The 13,768-nt window shown below is 34.4% G+C and overlaps 1 protein-coding gene across 4 annotated transcripts in view; it reads right to left on the minus strand.

The window, feature by feature from the left end:
* ADAMTS6 (ADAM metallopeptidase with thrombospondin type 1 motif 6) overlaps nt 1-13,768 on the minus strand; it is a 156,143-nt gene that overhangs the window by 69,532 nt on the left and 72,843 nt on the right. For all 4 annotated transcript variants that reach the window (XR_012627127.1, XM_074856398.1, XM_074856397.1 and 1 more), the window contains one exon: nt 4,557-4,698. Coding sequence is in view for 3 of the 4 variants with exons in the window: in XM_074856398.1 (XP_074712499.1) it covers nt 4,557-4,698 (142 nt within the window). In the remaining variant the exon portion in view is untranslated. The remainder of the gene's footprint in view (nt 1-4,556; nt 4,699-13,768) is intronic.

Below are 13,768 nucleotides of genomic sequence, written 5' to 3' on the forward strand. Positions count from 1 at the left end.
TGGTGATTACCAACTAATTCAGTTAAATTATTTCATCTCTGAACTGATACATGGGAAACTAGGAAGCAGTGACACTATGACAACTGCATGTCCTGTATTTCTGTAGTTGACACTTTCCCTGCAACTTACCATTAATGGTAATGAGCTTTATGGCCACTCCCCATAACCCATTAAAAACTTCCTAGAAACAACTAACGCAAGAGAGCTATTAAAGGCAGCAGGAGGACTCCTTATTCTGAGAATATATCTTCATTCTGCCTGTTTACAAGCAGTAAATTCATAGTTTGAACTCTTATCTGTCCTCCAAAATGACTAACAAAATATGAACAAAAACTGGTATTGGAATTAAAAGCTATTTTCATTGGCAAACTAACTGGAGAACTGAAGTGCAAACATAAGACCATGACAAAGAATAGACCTATCTGTCATCAGATACACTACCTGATGTGTTAAACTCTAGTGTGAAATACTAAGAGTGGTCCTGCTGATTTCAGTGAAGCCATGTATGCAAAGGAAAGGAGAATTTATGCCCTCTTACCCCTACTCAACATATTTACTGACACCAATAATGGCTGAAAAGCATAAAATACAAAAAAATACACCAAAGAATTTTAAGGCACTATCTCTGAAACCCATGCTAGCAGCCAGCAGCTTCACAGATAATAAAATGCACCACAGCAATATAAACCATATGCATGAGGTATTAACTGCTATTATAACGTCTGAGGTTTTAGCCTCCGTCCTAAAAATGTGGGGATCAGCTCTAAAGCAAAGCATTATTTTGAACCACAAAATCTTTAAGTTACAGTCAGGGATATTCCAGGTATTATTTAAACTCGTAAAACAGAGAAATTTAAAGTCAAGACTGGAATTCTTTCTTGAGTTAACCCAGAAACAACCAGGCAACAGCCAACTGTTATTAGGCAGATGCTGAAAGGTTAAGGAGGTAAGGACTCAATGAAAAAAGTTCTCCTTACACTCACCTAAACAAAAGGATTGAAAAAGGTTCTGAACTATCAGAGGAACTGGCATAAAAACAGAGCAAAGAAGTGAGACACACTTGACAATCAGCAGAAGAGAATTTACATGGCATCACCCTCAAGATGTAGCATATCCAGTAGCTGCACAAATGAACAGGAACTAGCACTGTTCCAAATAACCTCAAAATCTCCCACTGCAGTGAATCCATCAGATACCTGAAAGCATGTATTGCCTTTAGGAAAAAGCTATGTGTCAGTATTATATGCTGAAATTTCCATCATTACAATTTGGTTTACTGTAATTCATAAATTTAGCATTCTCCTGAATCTGAAAGTGTACCCTAAAACCAAAATATTTTAAGTAGCTTAGACATTGCCTCTCAATTCTTTATTGAAAGTATCTATTTCTTCACTTAAATTCTCAAGAAGTGCTCCTGTATCAGAAATGGTGTATAGTATAAAGAACAATGCACATGTAACATCAGAAGGATCACTGTCTACTTTCTAACAAGTAGTTTTATTTTTTCAGCTCAAAGAGCTAAAGCATCTCTTTGAATTCTTGTCCAACTTAAATGTCCTGAACAATACAGGGAAATAGCCATACGGCTTTTATTGGAACAGTTCTGTCCATAAGTGACTGAACAGTATAATTAGGTCTAGTACTTACAATAGTATCCAAACAACTACCAACGAACTCCTTTTAAGGTGAAACTGGCTCTTTGTCAGTGAACACACACATAGAAACACAGGAACTTGCAGCCCCTTTAGTACTTTAGTTCTGATGCCTTAATTATTCAAACACCTCTCCAGGTATTTAACTTCCAAGTTCCTAAGTAAGAAAAGCTTCAGGTACTTATAATGTGCAAAATTCTTCGTAGGATTAGGACATGATCTATGATCAAAACCAACAAACAGTTTAAAATAAACATACAGATGGAACAGATGAGAAAATACAGGAGAAAAGACAATGAACACAGATTAACATTAAAGCTAGATGGTAGAAAGAGGTAATTTTTCTAAAGGTTAGTAAGACATTACAACAGAATTTCAAAGCAGAAAGAACATGAAGATTTTCCAAGTTACTTTAAAAACACCAACTATTTCGACAGCCACATTAGAGCCCAAAGGAGACTTGTAGTTTTTTGGCTTTTGATTTGAGAATTCAACTGTTTCACGTGTCATGTCTCGCCATTACAAATCAGTTAAGAACATGAGCAAGAGAAAAAGGCAAGCATTTTTCTCTGAGATTTCCCTTTGGTTTAGAATTTATTTCCTTCACTAAACCCCACGTTAGAAAACCTGGTCTACCCCTCTTTTACCAGGCACTTCAAATAAAAAAAGGGCTAAAAGGACTGCTGGAAAGAAGTTAGTGTATGAACTAGGTACACTGCTAATCAGGGATTTTTACTATGTTTTTCCATCCATAGTTGCACGTGTGTCTGTTAGAATAAGATCAATGAACTATTAATGACATCTTCATGTGAACAGCACATCAAATAGGAATATCCAAAGTACTGATGGTTTGCTTTTGGTAATGAAAGAGTTGAGCACAGTATTCAACTTAGCTTTTCCTGGTATTTAGACCTAGTTCCACTACTCAGTTCTAAAATGTCTTTCATATTTGAATAGGTCTTTCTATTCAAATAGGTGTGGATATTGTCCATCTGCACTACCAGCTTCCAAAGACTTTTTTCTCCCCTTTAAAATGATCATTTGAAATCTGTATGATCATAATCATCACGATCATTTAAAGCATTATGGTCACGGCAGATAATATTTTTAAATGTAGATAATATTTTAAATGCATATAATTTCTTAGAGTTAATATTACCAGACTTCTACAATAACCTGTTATATTAATATATGCAGTCTGAATCCTATTATTAAAAATAGGGATTTTTTTTCTGAGACACTTGTAAATTATGCTCACATTGATGGCACACTGATGGAACACAATACTCTGTATCAATTCAGGACTGGTAATGTCACATGAAGACATAACTTATTTTAACTATTGCCTCAATTAAGTGTCAACCTCTTTTTTGTAACTATAAGGGAATCCCAACAAAAACTTTTAAACAAAAGAAAGCAAAAGGCAGAAAGCCAAAATTAACTACGCATCTTCATTACTTCCAATTGTTTGTGGTTTAGAAACTAGTTTAAGAAAGAAAGTGTACTGTGCAGCATGATCATCACAATGATTACATAGTTTAACAGTGTCTGAAAAAAATAACATACAATGTGGAAAAGCCAGGTTTTGCACATTATTATCTTTCCAGTTTAATTTAAAATGCAGTATATATCCAAAGGCTGTACTATAAATCATGGATTAAATACCTGCAGATTTCCTTAGTCTGAAAATAGAAGAGTGTGTGTGGTGAGAATTTGTAAGAAGAAATTTCTTTTAAAAAAAAGTATGACTTAGATGTAGTGACAGGAAACAGGGCCCTTAAAGAACAGTGGTGGGAAGTGAGAACTTAAAGAGGAACAATAAAGTCCAAAAGAAGTTTGATGAGGGATCAGGAGTAGAAGACCCAGTGAGCTAGTCAGCCAGCTACACACAGCTTTTAAATCCTTTGCACAATGATATCTGTCAAAGAGGCATCCCAAGAATAATACCGTATTTATCACCCCAGGGATATTAAAAATGGAATTTCTTTGTGGCTAGCCTTTAGAGAAGTAAATAGATTACATTGTTTTATTTGAATAATCTAAAGATTAAACTATTATTAAAACTATTTACTTTTAAACCACTAGATATGTTTTCAAGGTTTATTTCATTTAGTCTCAGCTGATTATTTGATAGCAAGCACAACAGAATGCATACTTTTACTACATATTTGGGCTGCAAGATTTTAAGTGAGTATTTATAAATTTATTGCATAATGGCCTAAGTGTGCAGGTTTTTATTTCTACTGTGAATGTATTTACCTTAATTATTGCACACTGGTACTTGAAGACAAAGCTTTGCTAGTACTTAGCTATTCAGTGTTCTATTCAGCTATGTAGCTTCATGTTCCTCTGTTCCCATAACCATAATTCATCCTTCCAAAAAAGATCTGAACAATAAACAATAAACTCAGTGTCAAGCGGAAAGAAAAAAAAAACAAAAAAAAACAACCAACGAAAAAAACAGACCTGACAAATCAATACAAGTACAGAAGTAATTTCAAAATGTAGCTTTAAGTTCAAAACTTAAAGCCAACACAACAGATATAATGTTTCAAGATTAATACACCAACCTGATCTCATTTAACTGAAATCAGGGAAAATTCTGTAGTACACTTTACAAGGAGCAAGATCAAGTGTTCTGGGCTCCTTTTTTTCCTAAAATTAAAGAATGCTTTCCCCAGCTCATTGTTACCCACACGTTTTGGTGTACAGTACACACAAATGACTCAAGCAAAAGATGCAGCATAAGGATTAAAATGTACCCTTTGCTTATGTATGATGGCACCAGACATGCTACTGGAAATCTGTAACCCAGTACTGCATCTAACTAAAGAGTTATGCTATAAAAGGAATATATACAAATCACTAAGCAGAACACTCAGCATAAGGATTAAGACTTCTTACCCCATATTTACATTGGCGGGATGTTGCTCCATACTGGAAGCGACACTGTTCATCAGCATCATACACCTGACCTGGGGCCACAGCTGGATAAAGAAAGTCACGCTTGGGAGGCTCATTATCAAGGCAAGTACCACGGCCTGAACTGTTCAACATAAAGGACCAAGTCAATTAGGAATTCTACTGATCGTAAATCACAGTAATGATATCATGTATCTAATTCTTAGTTTTAACAGCACTGGGTGTGAAACAAATATGATTGCAATAAACAAACAGTAAGATGGTACACCCATAGTAAAAAGAAAAAATAATTAGAGGGAATTAAGAGATTAAAGTAATTTTTCATCATTAACAAAAATGCTTATTTTTAGATGGTGAAATAGATTTCATATATTATCCTTTTTTAAAGTGTGATAATTTCTGAGCCACACAAGACTGATTTTCATTTTTAAGATTCCTACTTGTTTTCACTGAAGAATAGCTACATTTGGTCACAGAATGAATGAAAAATAAAGAAATTAAATAAAGAAATTCAGGTTACAATTCTTAATGACCCTTCTGATCCTTCAAACAGCTAAGTACAATCTTATAGATGTGAGCAGCTAAATTGATTTATATAAAACATATTTAAATTTCAATATGACTAAATGTTTATAAGATTAGGACCTCAACATGCATGCTTTTCTTCCATTTGAGTGAACAAAATAGTTACAGTGGTAAAAATTCTGCAGGATCTTCAAATTTACCTATATTAGGGGGAGTAGAAAAATTTGTATGGATCCAAGATATTTTCTATTGTATTAATAATATCATGTGAGAACTAAGATCATAATCTTTGAAAACTTTAATATTTTCTTCTTTTCTATTCACTGTTTTGTTTGGTGGTTGGTGGGGTTTTTTTCAAAATATGCCCATATTCAACCACAGTATTTTAGTGTACTGGGATAAATAACAAAGAAAGCCAAATGCAGACAGAGTTCTGTTTAGAAAACTTTGTTAAATATAATTATTCAGTTTTATTTAGTCAGTGTGCATAAAAGAGGACAGATGCTTTTTTACTTTCATTTCACATGTGAATAAGTGAGGATTTTTAAAGAATTCTTATGCCAACACTTTAAATTTTTTTCCGACATTCCTACAAATTTTGCCAGCACTTATGGTTTTTTTCCAAATCTTTTCCATGCACCTTGCCAAAGGAACATAATTTCAGAAGTGAATGTTCTACACTGTTTTTTGGAGATCTCCAATTTTCTACATTTCTCATCTGCAGATAAAAAAAAAGAGCAAAAATCATCCTTTAACTACACATTTTATGTTCTCATTTTAACACTATTTTATTCAATTCTTTGAAATACTACAATAAAACCTTCGGAAAACAAAGAAACAAACAACTGCCAACCATTTCAGAAAGCATCAAACAGCAACTAAGGCAATAACCAGGTAAATACAGAAAAAAATAGGATATTCAGTTACTAATTAAAATTAATTTAGTGTGGTTCATGTGCACGCACACACACCCCCTCAGCTGAAATCTAACTTTAAAATGTCACCTGTGTGGTTCTGGCATAAAAATAACGTATTTGTCCCTTTATTCCAGTTTTAATTATTGCAAGCATATATATTTTCTAACAGCAGAAGCTGGGAAAGTATCCTACATTCTTTTGAAATATTTCAGTGTTGTATTTTGCATGTATGGGGAGTACATGTTAGTAATTCCAATATGAAAATAATTCAAATACAATCTGATTTTTTTCTGCACTGTCTGGACCAAACTGCATATAGGAACTTTGCTTAAACAAGCAGTGGGAAGTTTAGCATTTGACATCAGCCTGAGCTAGTATTTCATATGATGGGAACATTTCCACAGATTCCAATAGCGCAGAGTTTGGTCTGTAAACTATGAAGCTGTAAACTGACAGCCAAGGGCACAGCATTTAAAAACCCTCATTACCTTCTGTGACTCTCTCCATAGGTGTATGTACCCCATCATGAAACAGATTACAGAATCAGATTGAAATCTTTAAAGTCATTGTAAATTAAAGTCTATACCTACTCTACAAGACACATAATTGTAGAAATGTAAGTCAAAATCCTTGTAGTAATACAAAAATATGCCTCTTCTGCTCTAATGACAGGATTTTCACCATACTGAAATATTGTTGTAGCAGTAAAGAAGCAAGAAAATTAATACTAAGCAATCATTCGCTTACTAGCTACATTAGGTCACCAGCTCTCAGACTGAAAATTTGTTTCTCTTTCCTTCTGCTTCAGTTCTATTATTTCTCTCAAGTAGCTGAAAAAATTGACACATTTTACAAACTTAGTGTGAGAACCTGATACTGCATTGTGTAAATTGAAGTCTTTTGGAAAAGAAATAGCATGTTATAAAACACATTAATAAAACCAGGGACTTTCCACTGGTAATGAAAGGTCTCATCAAAGCTCTGCAAAGGATGAATACAGGCTGAGGACCATATGACCTTTCCAGACAGCTTCTACTGGACTCAGGAATGGTGTAATACTCTCGAGTCTATGTCCTTGTTCTCTCTTTCTCTTTGCTCCATCAAAGCAAAACCAAGTCACTTGAGAAAAACAAAAATCTGCTAAATCTAGGGGAATGAACAAAAAGGGTGCAAGAATAATGGTATCAGAGACACTTTATAAACAGAGACCTAATACTTATTATCAATCAGGCCTACAAAAGTGAAAAAAGTCTTTTGTGTAGATGCAAAAAAGATAATAAAGAAGGAAAAGAACACCCAAACACCTTCATCTCTGCTATTTTAGAAAACTTCTACTAACATTTGCTTTTGTGTTTTGTGATTTTATCTTCTATAGAAACCATATACAAAGTCTAAAAGCCTACAGTATATACCTCCAGAGCATATACATTTTTGAACAGGGAGCAGACAAATCTTTAATATCTGCAATAGAAATAACATGATCTCAAACTCATCCTTACAGTCTATTTACTCCACTACTAGGATACTACTAGGATTCAAAGATTTTCTCATTTTCCTAATTCTAGGTTATTTTAATGAGGTTTTATGGGACATAGTGGGACTGGTTTCAATTACAAAATAGCTAAGCTTGACATCATTTCATCCCAGTATTCCAGTGCAGTGTCTCAAGAGGTCTTTGTAAAGCACTCTACAATATCATTTTAAACATTGTTTTGTATTTTAATATCACAGGATAGCAAATTAATCTTCTGTTTGGAAAGATATCAAGGATACTGGAGCATTCTCTGAAAGACTAAGATCTCGGACATGCTATCACTGCTAACTGCTTGATCAAAATAACAGCAAACAGGGATTCAATGTTAAAATCTTTACAGTCTGAACAATGTAAAACTGAGGATCATCACCTCTGTACAGACATCACTGTTGTATCCAAGGCCAATAAAGAGAAAAAGAAAAAACCATGGATGTAGACCCTTCAGGGTTCATGCTCCTGCTACAGTCCCTATTGCCAAACATCGCAAAAACACACACAGTACAACACAACTCCTTCAATGGTTGAAGATAATATCCCAGAACACTGGCACTGAAAATGGGTTTTGAATGTTACAGAACTGCCTCATTTGTGATAATGATGCAAGCTATGATTAACAATCATAAATTAAATGTATTATAAATATTTGTAATTATCTGTTATAGCTAAACAATCATATACATAAATATATGGATAGATGCAGTATTTTGTTACCAAATTACCCATAAAAATATGGAAAAAAAATAGTAAATTTTATTAACTATAAACACAGTGCATTGTATACATATACATACATAGGAAAACATGAATTATTTACAGCCTACATATAACATTTGGCTCCTAAGAGAATCTTTACTTCGTATTTATTTCATACTTTTCCTTAGTAAAAACTGATTTTCAGAGAGCACTAGGATATATTTCTGTAGAGGTTACAAAAGCTCCTTAACTTGACATTAATGAATAAACTCTGCAGATTGCTCAACAGTCTACAGATAATAACATAAATATTTGCAGGATTAGGGCATAAGTAATGGAAGTGTGATTTGGAGTGCTATGTTTAAAATTAAAATGAACCAGAATAATATTACTAAATTAAAAGATTCTTGAACGTTATAAAAATTCACATAATCATGTGGATCTATCACTCGCTCTCATGACAAATTCTACTCCTTTCCAATCTTTTATGCAAGGCTGGGTCTATGTCTTATTACTTATTTCATAGCAAAGACTTTATAATTTTGCACAATCCTTTCATAATAATTTTTATTTTGTTTGGTAGTAGATAATTTGCTATTTCTTTAGCGTATTCCTTCCTCCACAATATAGTCTGTGTTCCAAAGCAGTCTTTTATTCATTTGAATGATTATTCAGCAGCCATATTAGGAAAAATCTATTGGTCCATCTACCAAAATCATCCACCTACCAACATCTACTGGTATCTGGCCTTGAGAGTTTGAGAGATACTAAGCTATAAAAAATTAGGCCAATTTGCTGTTCTATATTTCATGAAACATTCTACAATAAGAAGTTAATGGGAATCTGCTTCTGATTCTGCCTTTTACAATTACTTTAAATTTAAATAACCCAAGAGGTAGAGAAAGAGTGATACTTGCAAAGTCAACACTCAGAAACACGTTGCCAGCCCATGATTACAGAAACTGGCTTTTTTGTTGGTTCTTTTTCTTTTTGTTTTTTTTTTTTTTTTTTTAACTGAGTAACCCTTTTAAGCAAAACAAGACTTTCAAAGTTTCAGAGATCTACAGTAATTGGGGACATATGTACATCCAAGATTATTGGGTAGATGTCTGGGCCCAAACATTGGATGATTTTTTGTATTGTCTACATGGGCTTGCTTGGACCAAGGTAGTTTGGGCTCCCTTCCAGAGTTAGAAAGGTGTGGTCTCAGATCTAAATCCTGCTGCATGGCAATGCTAGAGACTGTCCAAGAATCTCCTGTGATAGATTATACTTATTCAAATAGTTTAAAGACTCTTAGTTCTTCTCCCTTCATCTTCAAAGGGCAATTCTGCCTTTGAAAGAGAGTTGACCATCTGGCTTCTTCTATCACCTTCTCCTATCTGATACTGACAAGATTAATGAACTATAATTCCAGAAATCACCCAGATTTTGTTACTACAAAACATAAAAGTAATGGAATAAAGAATTCTAAGCAAAAAGTTCTCTTTCTGCATGGCTGTATAGGCGCACTGTATAAATATATGCTGGATATAATGAAGCTTGAATGTTATATATATATTTATATATATATTTTTATATATATATACACACACACGTGCTGCATATAATGAAATTTATATTAACTGGTTTTCAGTTGCAAACAATATTTTTAGCCTTGGTTCATTTCTCCTATAAACAGATATTAAGGGTTTCTACTCCTCTCACAGGAATCTCTGTTCTCTGACACTGCTTTCCAATCCTCCAATTCTCAGTATTTCCAATCCTCCAATTCTCAGTATTTCTGTATTTAATTCCATTAAAGTTTAGTGAAATTTAAAAGCCATTGTAAAGCACTCATGGACAATTCAGTTGATAAACTGAATCCAGTCAATCTTTCACTCTAACATAAAGCTTGACAGACAACAGCTGTTACGTGCTAGAAGGAATGTTTTCCCCAGGAAGAAAATACTTTCTTTGGCCATTTCAGACCCTGTGCTGCCTGGCCACTCTTCTTGAGAGTTTTGATAGATCTATTAGCAATACATAGCTTTGCTTTGTCTTATTGCCCTCCTTTGAGCCATATTCATCCTCTACTTGGCCATACCACAAAATAAATTGCTTTCCCAGCTAGTGCCTGATTGAACTTATACCTTGCAAGTGATATTTAATGGCTATTCCTCAGCAGCCTCAACCTGGAAAATGTGTTTCTGGGTGTAGTTTTAAGAAAGTCTTGAGGAAGAGAAGGATGAAGATGAGGTTCTACTTTGAGTGTCACCAGGATGACTTCTATTTCAAAATGCTTCTGGCTGATGATAAAGGACAATGTGGTATCTACACTACAAAATGGCACACAATGCAAAACTGCTGTAGCAAGAGGGGACCCAGACTAGTAAACTAGTAAATCCACATTAATCTACCTTGCCATATAATACTGTGAACATGTAATGAGCTTAGTGAAATTCATTCCAGCTGCACTACCCTGGTGCCATGACAGCCCTGCCCAAACTTGTGTCCAGATCCAAGCCAATCTAAAATGTGTTGTGGTATGTCATACAGATTTATGGCCTCAGGTTTCTGCTTGGATATCTGCATTTCATCCCATCGTGATCTGTCTTTTTTGTTAGATGTAGCTAAATGAATCCTAAACTAGTCATACCCATTCAGCACAGAAAAAACTCACTTGTCTTCTTTGTAGTCTACTGGATCCTAACCCAGTTGTCCTCCCATTCTTAAGGAAAAATGGAAAGAAAGGGGGCAGTCTAATCTATCTGGAGACACAGATGACAACATCTTGAGGCTTTGCCTCTAAAGCTCTAACCTCATCTGTTGCTATTAGGAAGAAGTACTACAAAAAAAGGGAAGCATTTTTCATGACTGGATGCAGACTGTTCTGCTTTTATAAGAGCAGCCAGGGAATTGCTACCACATGAAACTCTGCTATTTTTCTTTGCTTCCTGCTCACTGATCATTACCTGCAACAGAAAAGTATCTCCTCTTAAAGCTGTTCTGCCTTAAGAAAAGGTGTGAATGGGTAAAAAGAAGTGATCTAGGCAGCTGTGCTGCAGGTACCTGAGTAACTCTATCTCAACAGTTTCCTGCTGTCATTAAGGAGATGACATGAAAAGCTGGGGAGAAAACTAGAAGCTGGAGAAAAAATCTAGTTTTACAGACTACTCTACTTTATGAAATAATAAAACAACTATTTTAAGAAAAAAAGTATCAATTCATTTATAGGATATTAGAACCACGAACAGTAAGAAGCATAGATTTATAATGAACAGATCACGTTTGAGAAATCTGACATTTTTAAAAATAGCTTGCAAAATTAGTAGATGAAGGAGAAGTTATCTTTGGCTCTTAGTACGTTATTTAACACAGTACAATTGGAAAATCTATTCATAATTGCAATGCATAAAATAATGTTTATCCAAGGTAGCTTTGAAAAAAATAACATCTATATTCTGGGTTACAAAAATACAGCTAAAATATTATGAAAGATAATTTATTATTGAAATTGTACGTGTAGATTTTTTTTACTCTAGCTCAAATATCAGTATGTTCAGTTATGATTTTTTTCCGAATTCACAGATGGTAGTAATTCGAGTAGAGTTGCAAACACCGGCAATGACAGAGAAGTATCTCAAAAAACATGAAGAGATTAGAACTATGGAAACAGACTCACCAGAGTACTATTCTGGCTTTATGATAATATAACTACAATTTCACTGGCATCCCACAGACTTAAAAATGAAACCTAACAGTGAATCAAACCTAGGGAATGGAAAAGAATAATGAAGATGCTAACAGTACATAATAAAATAATTTTTTAAATTAAACATAAAGTAGAAAGGCACAAGCTAAACATGTTTTTAACTGGCAGTAAAAATTTCAAAGATCACTGCATATGTATCAAGTATAGAAACAAGAAAGTTTGCTCGGGATAAAATTTAGAACTGTGCGAGAACATTATCAACAAATGTTCAGCTCTATTACATTTGCAGCATCACACAAGCCACAGAATTTTACCACCTTTCTTCCTCTAAGCCCATAAATAAGAAATGACTTCTTAGCTATCTGTTGTATTATGTCTTCATCAATAGACAACTTATTGTCAGGACAATTATGGGATCAAAACAGAGTTCAGAGGAGAGCAACAAATAGATATGAGACAGAGGATAGCAGAATGGTAATGGTAAGAAACAAATCCCCAGATGCTACAAGGAAATACCTGAACTGTAAGCTTAGAGTCAGAACTACTAAACTGTGAAATCACCACTCAGAAAAGATGTGAAAACTGTATTCTTTGTCACAGTTAGAGTTTGGCTGCATGACCTATTAGAAAGACTACTAACAGGAACAGTGTTGAATTAACAGAAATTTTTGGTAATGATAAAACAAAACTACCCTGTATAATTTTTTTATATTGGTCCGGTTAAATGAATACACATATATCTCTCCTGAGAAAACCAATTCATATTGTGAGAAACCTGCATCACATATATATGTAAGGATGACTTACTCAGTGTGCTTTAGTTTAGACACTCATCTTAAATGCTCCAATACATAAAATTGGGTGGGTGCACAGTTCAGTGGGGTGATACAAAATGGCTTAATCTGATACAGTAGCTGAAGACTTTTTTATCTCTGAACAGCACTACATTAAACATCTCTGTCCAATGACTCTACAGGGACCTCAAACACCTCTTTGGACCAATTCAGTGATCCTCCAAATGTGTGGGAAGCTACATTTGAACCATCCTAAAGAAAATTTATGAGTCGGACAGGTTCCTTCAGGTAAGATCCAGAATACAGCACCTTATTCTGAGGTTAGCTCCCTCAAAGAGGGGAAGCTCATTTTGTTCTTAGTAGTCTCATGGTTAGACCACTTGACTGGTTTAAGTCTATCTCCTAAAAAACAGTAAGTGTCTGAATTATTGAACGAACTTTACCTCATAAAGGAATGATTGCACTGGTGGCACTGAACCCACCAACCAACTGCCATTTGCTCCCATAAAGCCCACCTTATGCCATGTTAAAAAATCCTGCTATTAATCTGTTCTCAGTGAACTCACTGAGATGAGTGAACTGAGTGAACTCACTGACAATTTAAAAGGTTCCACATACAAATGTTCATAATGCATCATATATACCAATGTATACATTGATATGAGCACATTTTTGAGACTAGCATATTTTGACTGCTTAATTTTTTTCATACAGAAGTAAAATTTCAGGTAGCAATCTACTTCTGGATAAATATCACCACAGAAGTACAGGTTAACACAATTTTAAGGTATTAATATAAAGATCTATGCCATCCTCTCCTATAATCTTTATATGCTCATTAATGGTACCAAAGAACATTGATAGATAAAAACCCGCAAGACTGCATTAAAAAATACGGAGAATTTTACACCCTTGTTCCCTTCATTGGATTCTCTCACATTATGCAAGTATTCAAAAAAACCCTTCCCATCTTCACAGACAAATTCCACCCACCTCTATTTCTGACCCTCAGATTAATGAAGTAATGAGATATGATC

This window comes from Strix uralensis, chromosome Z (genome assembly GCF_047716275.1).
Source record: "Strix uralensis isolate ZFMK-TIS-50842 chromosome Z, bStrUra1, whole genome shotgun sequence".
Taxonomy (NCBI): domain Eukaryota; kingdom Metazoa; phylum Chordata; class Aves; order Strigiformes; family Strigidae; genus Strix; species Strix uralensis.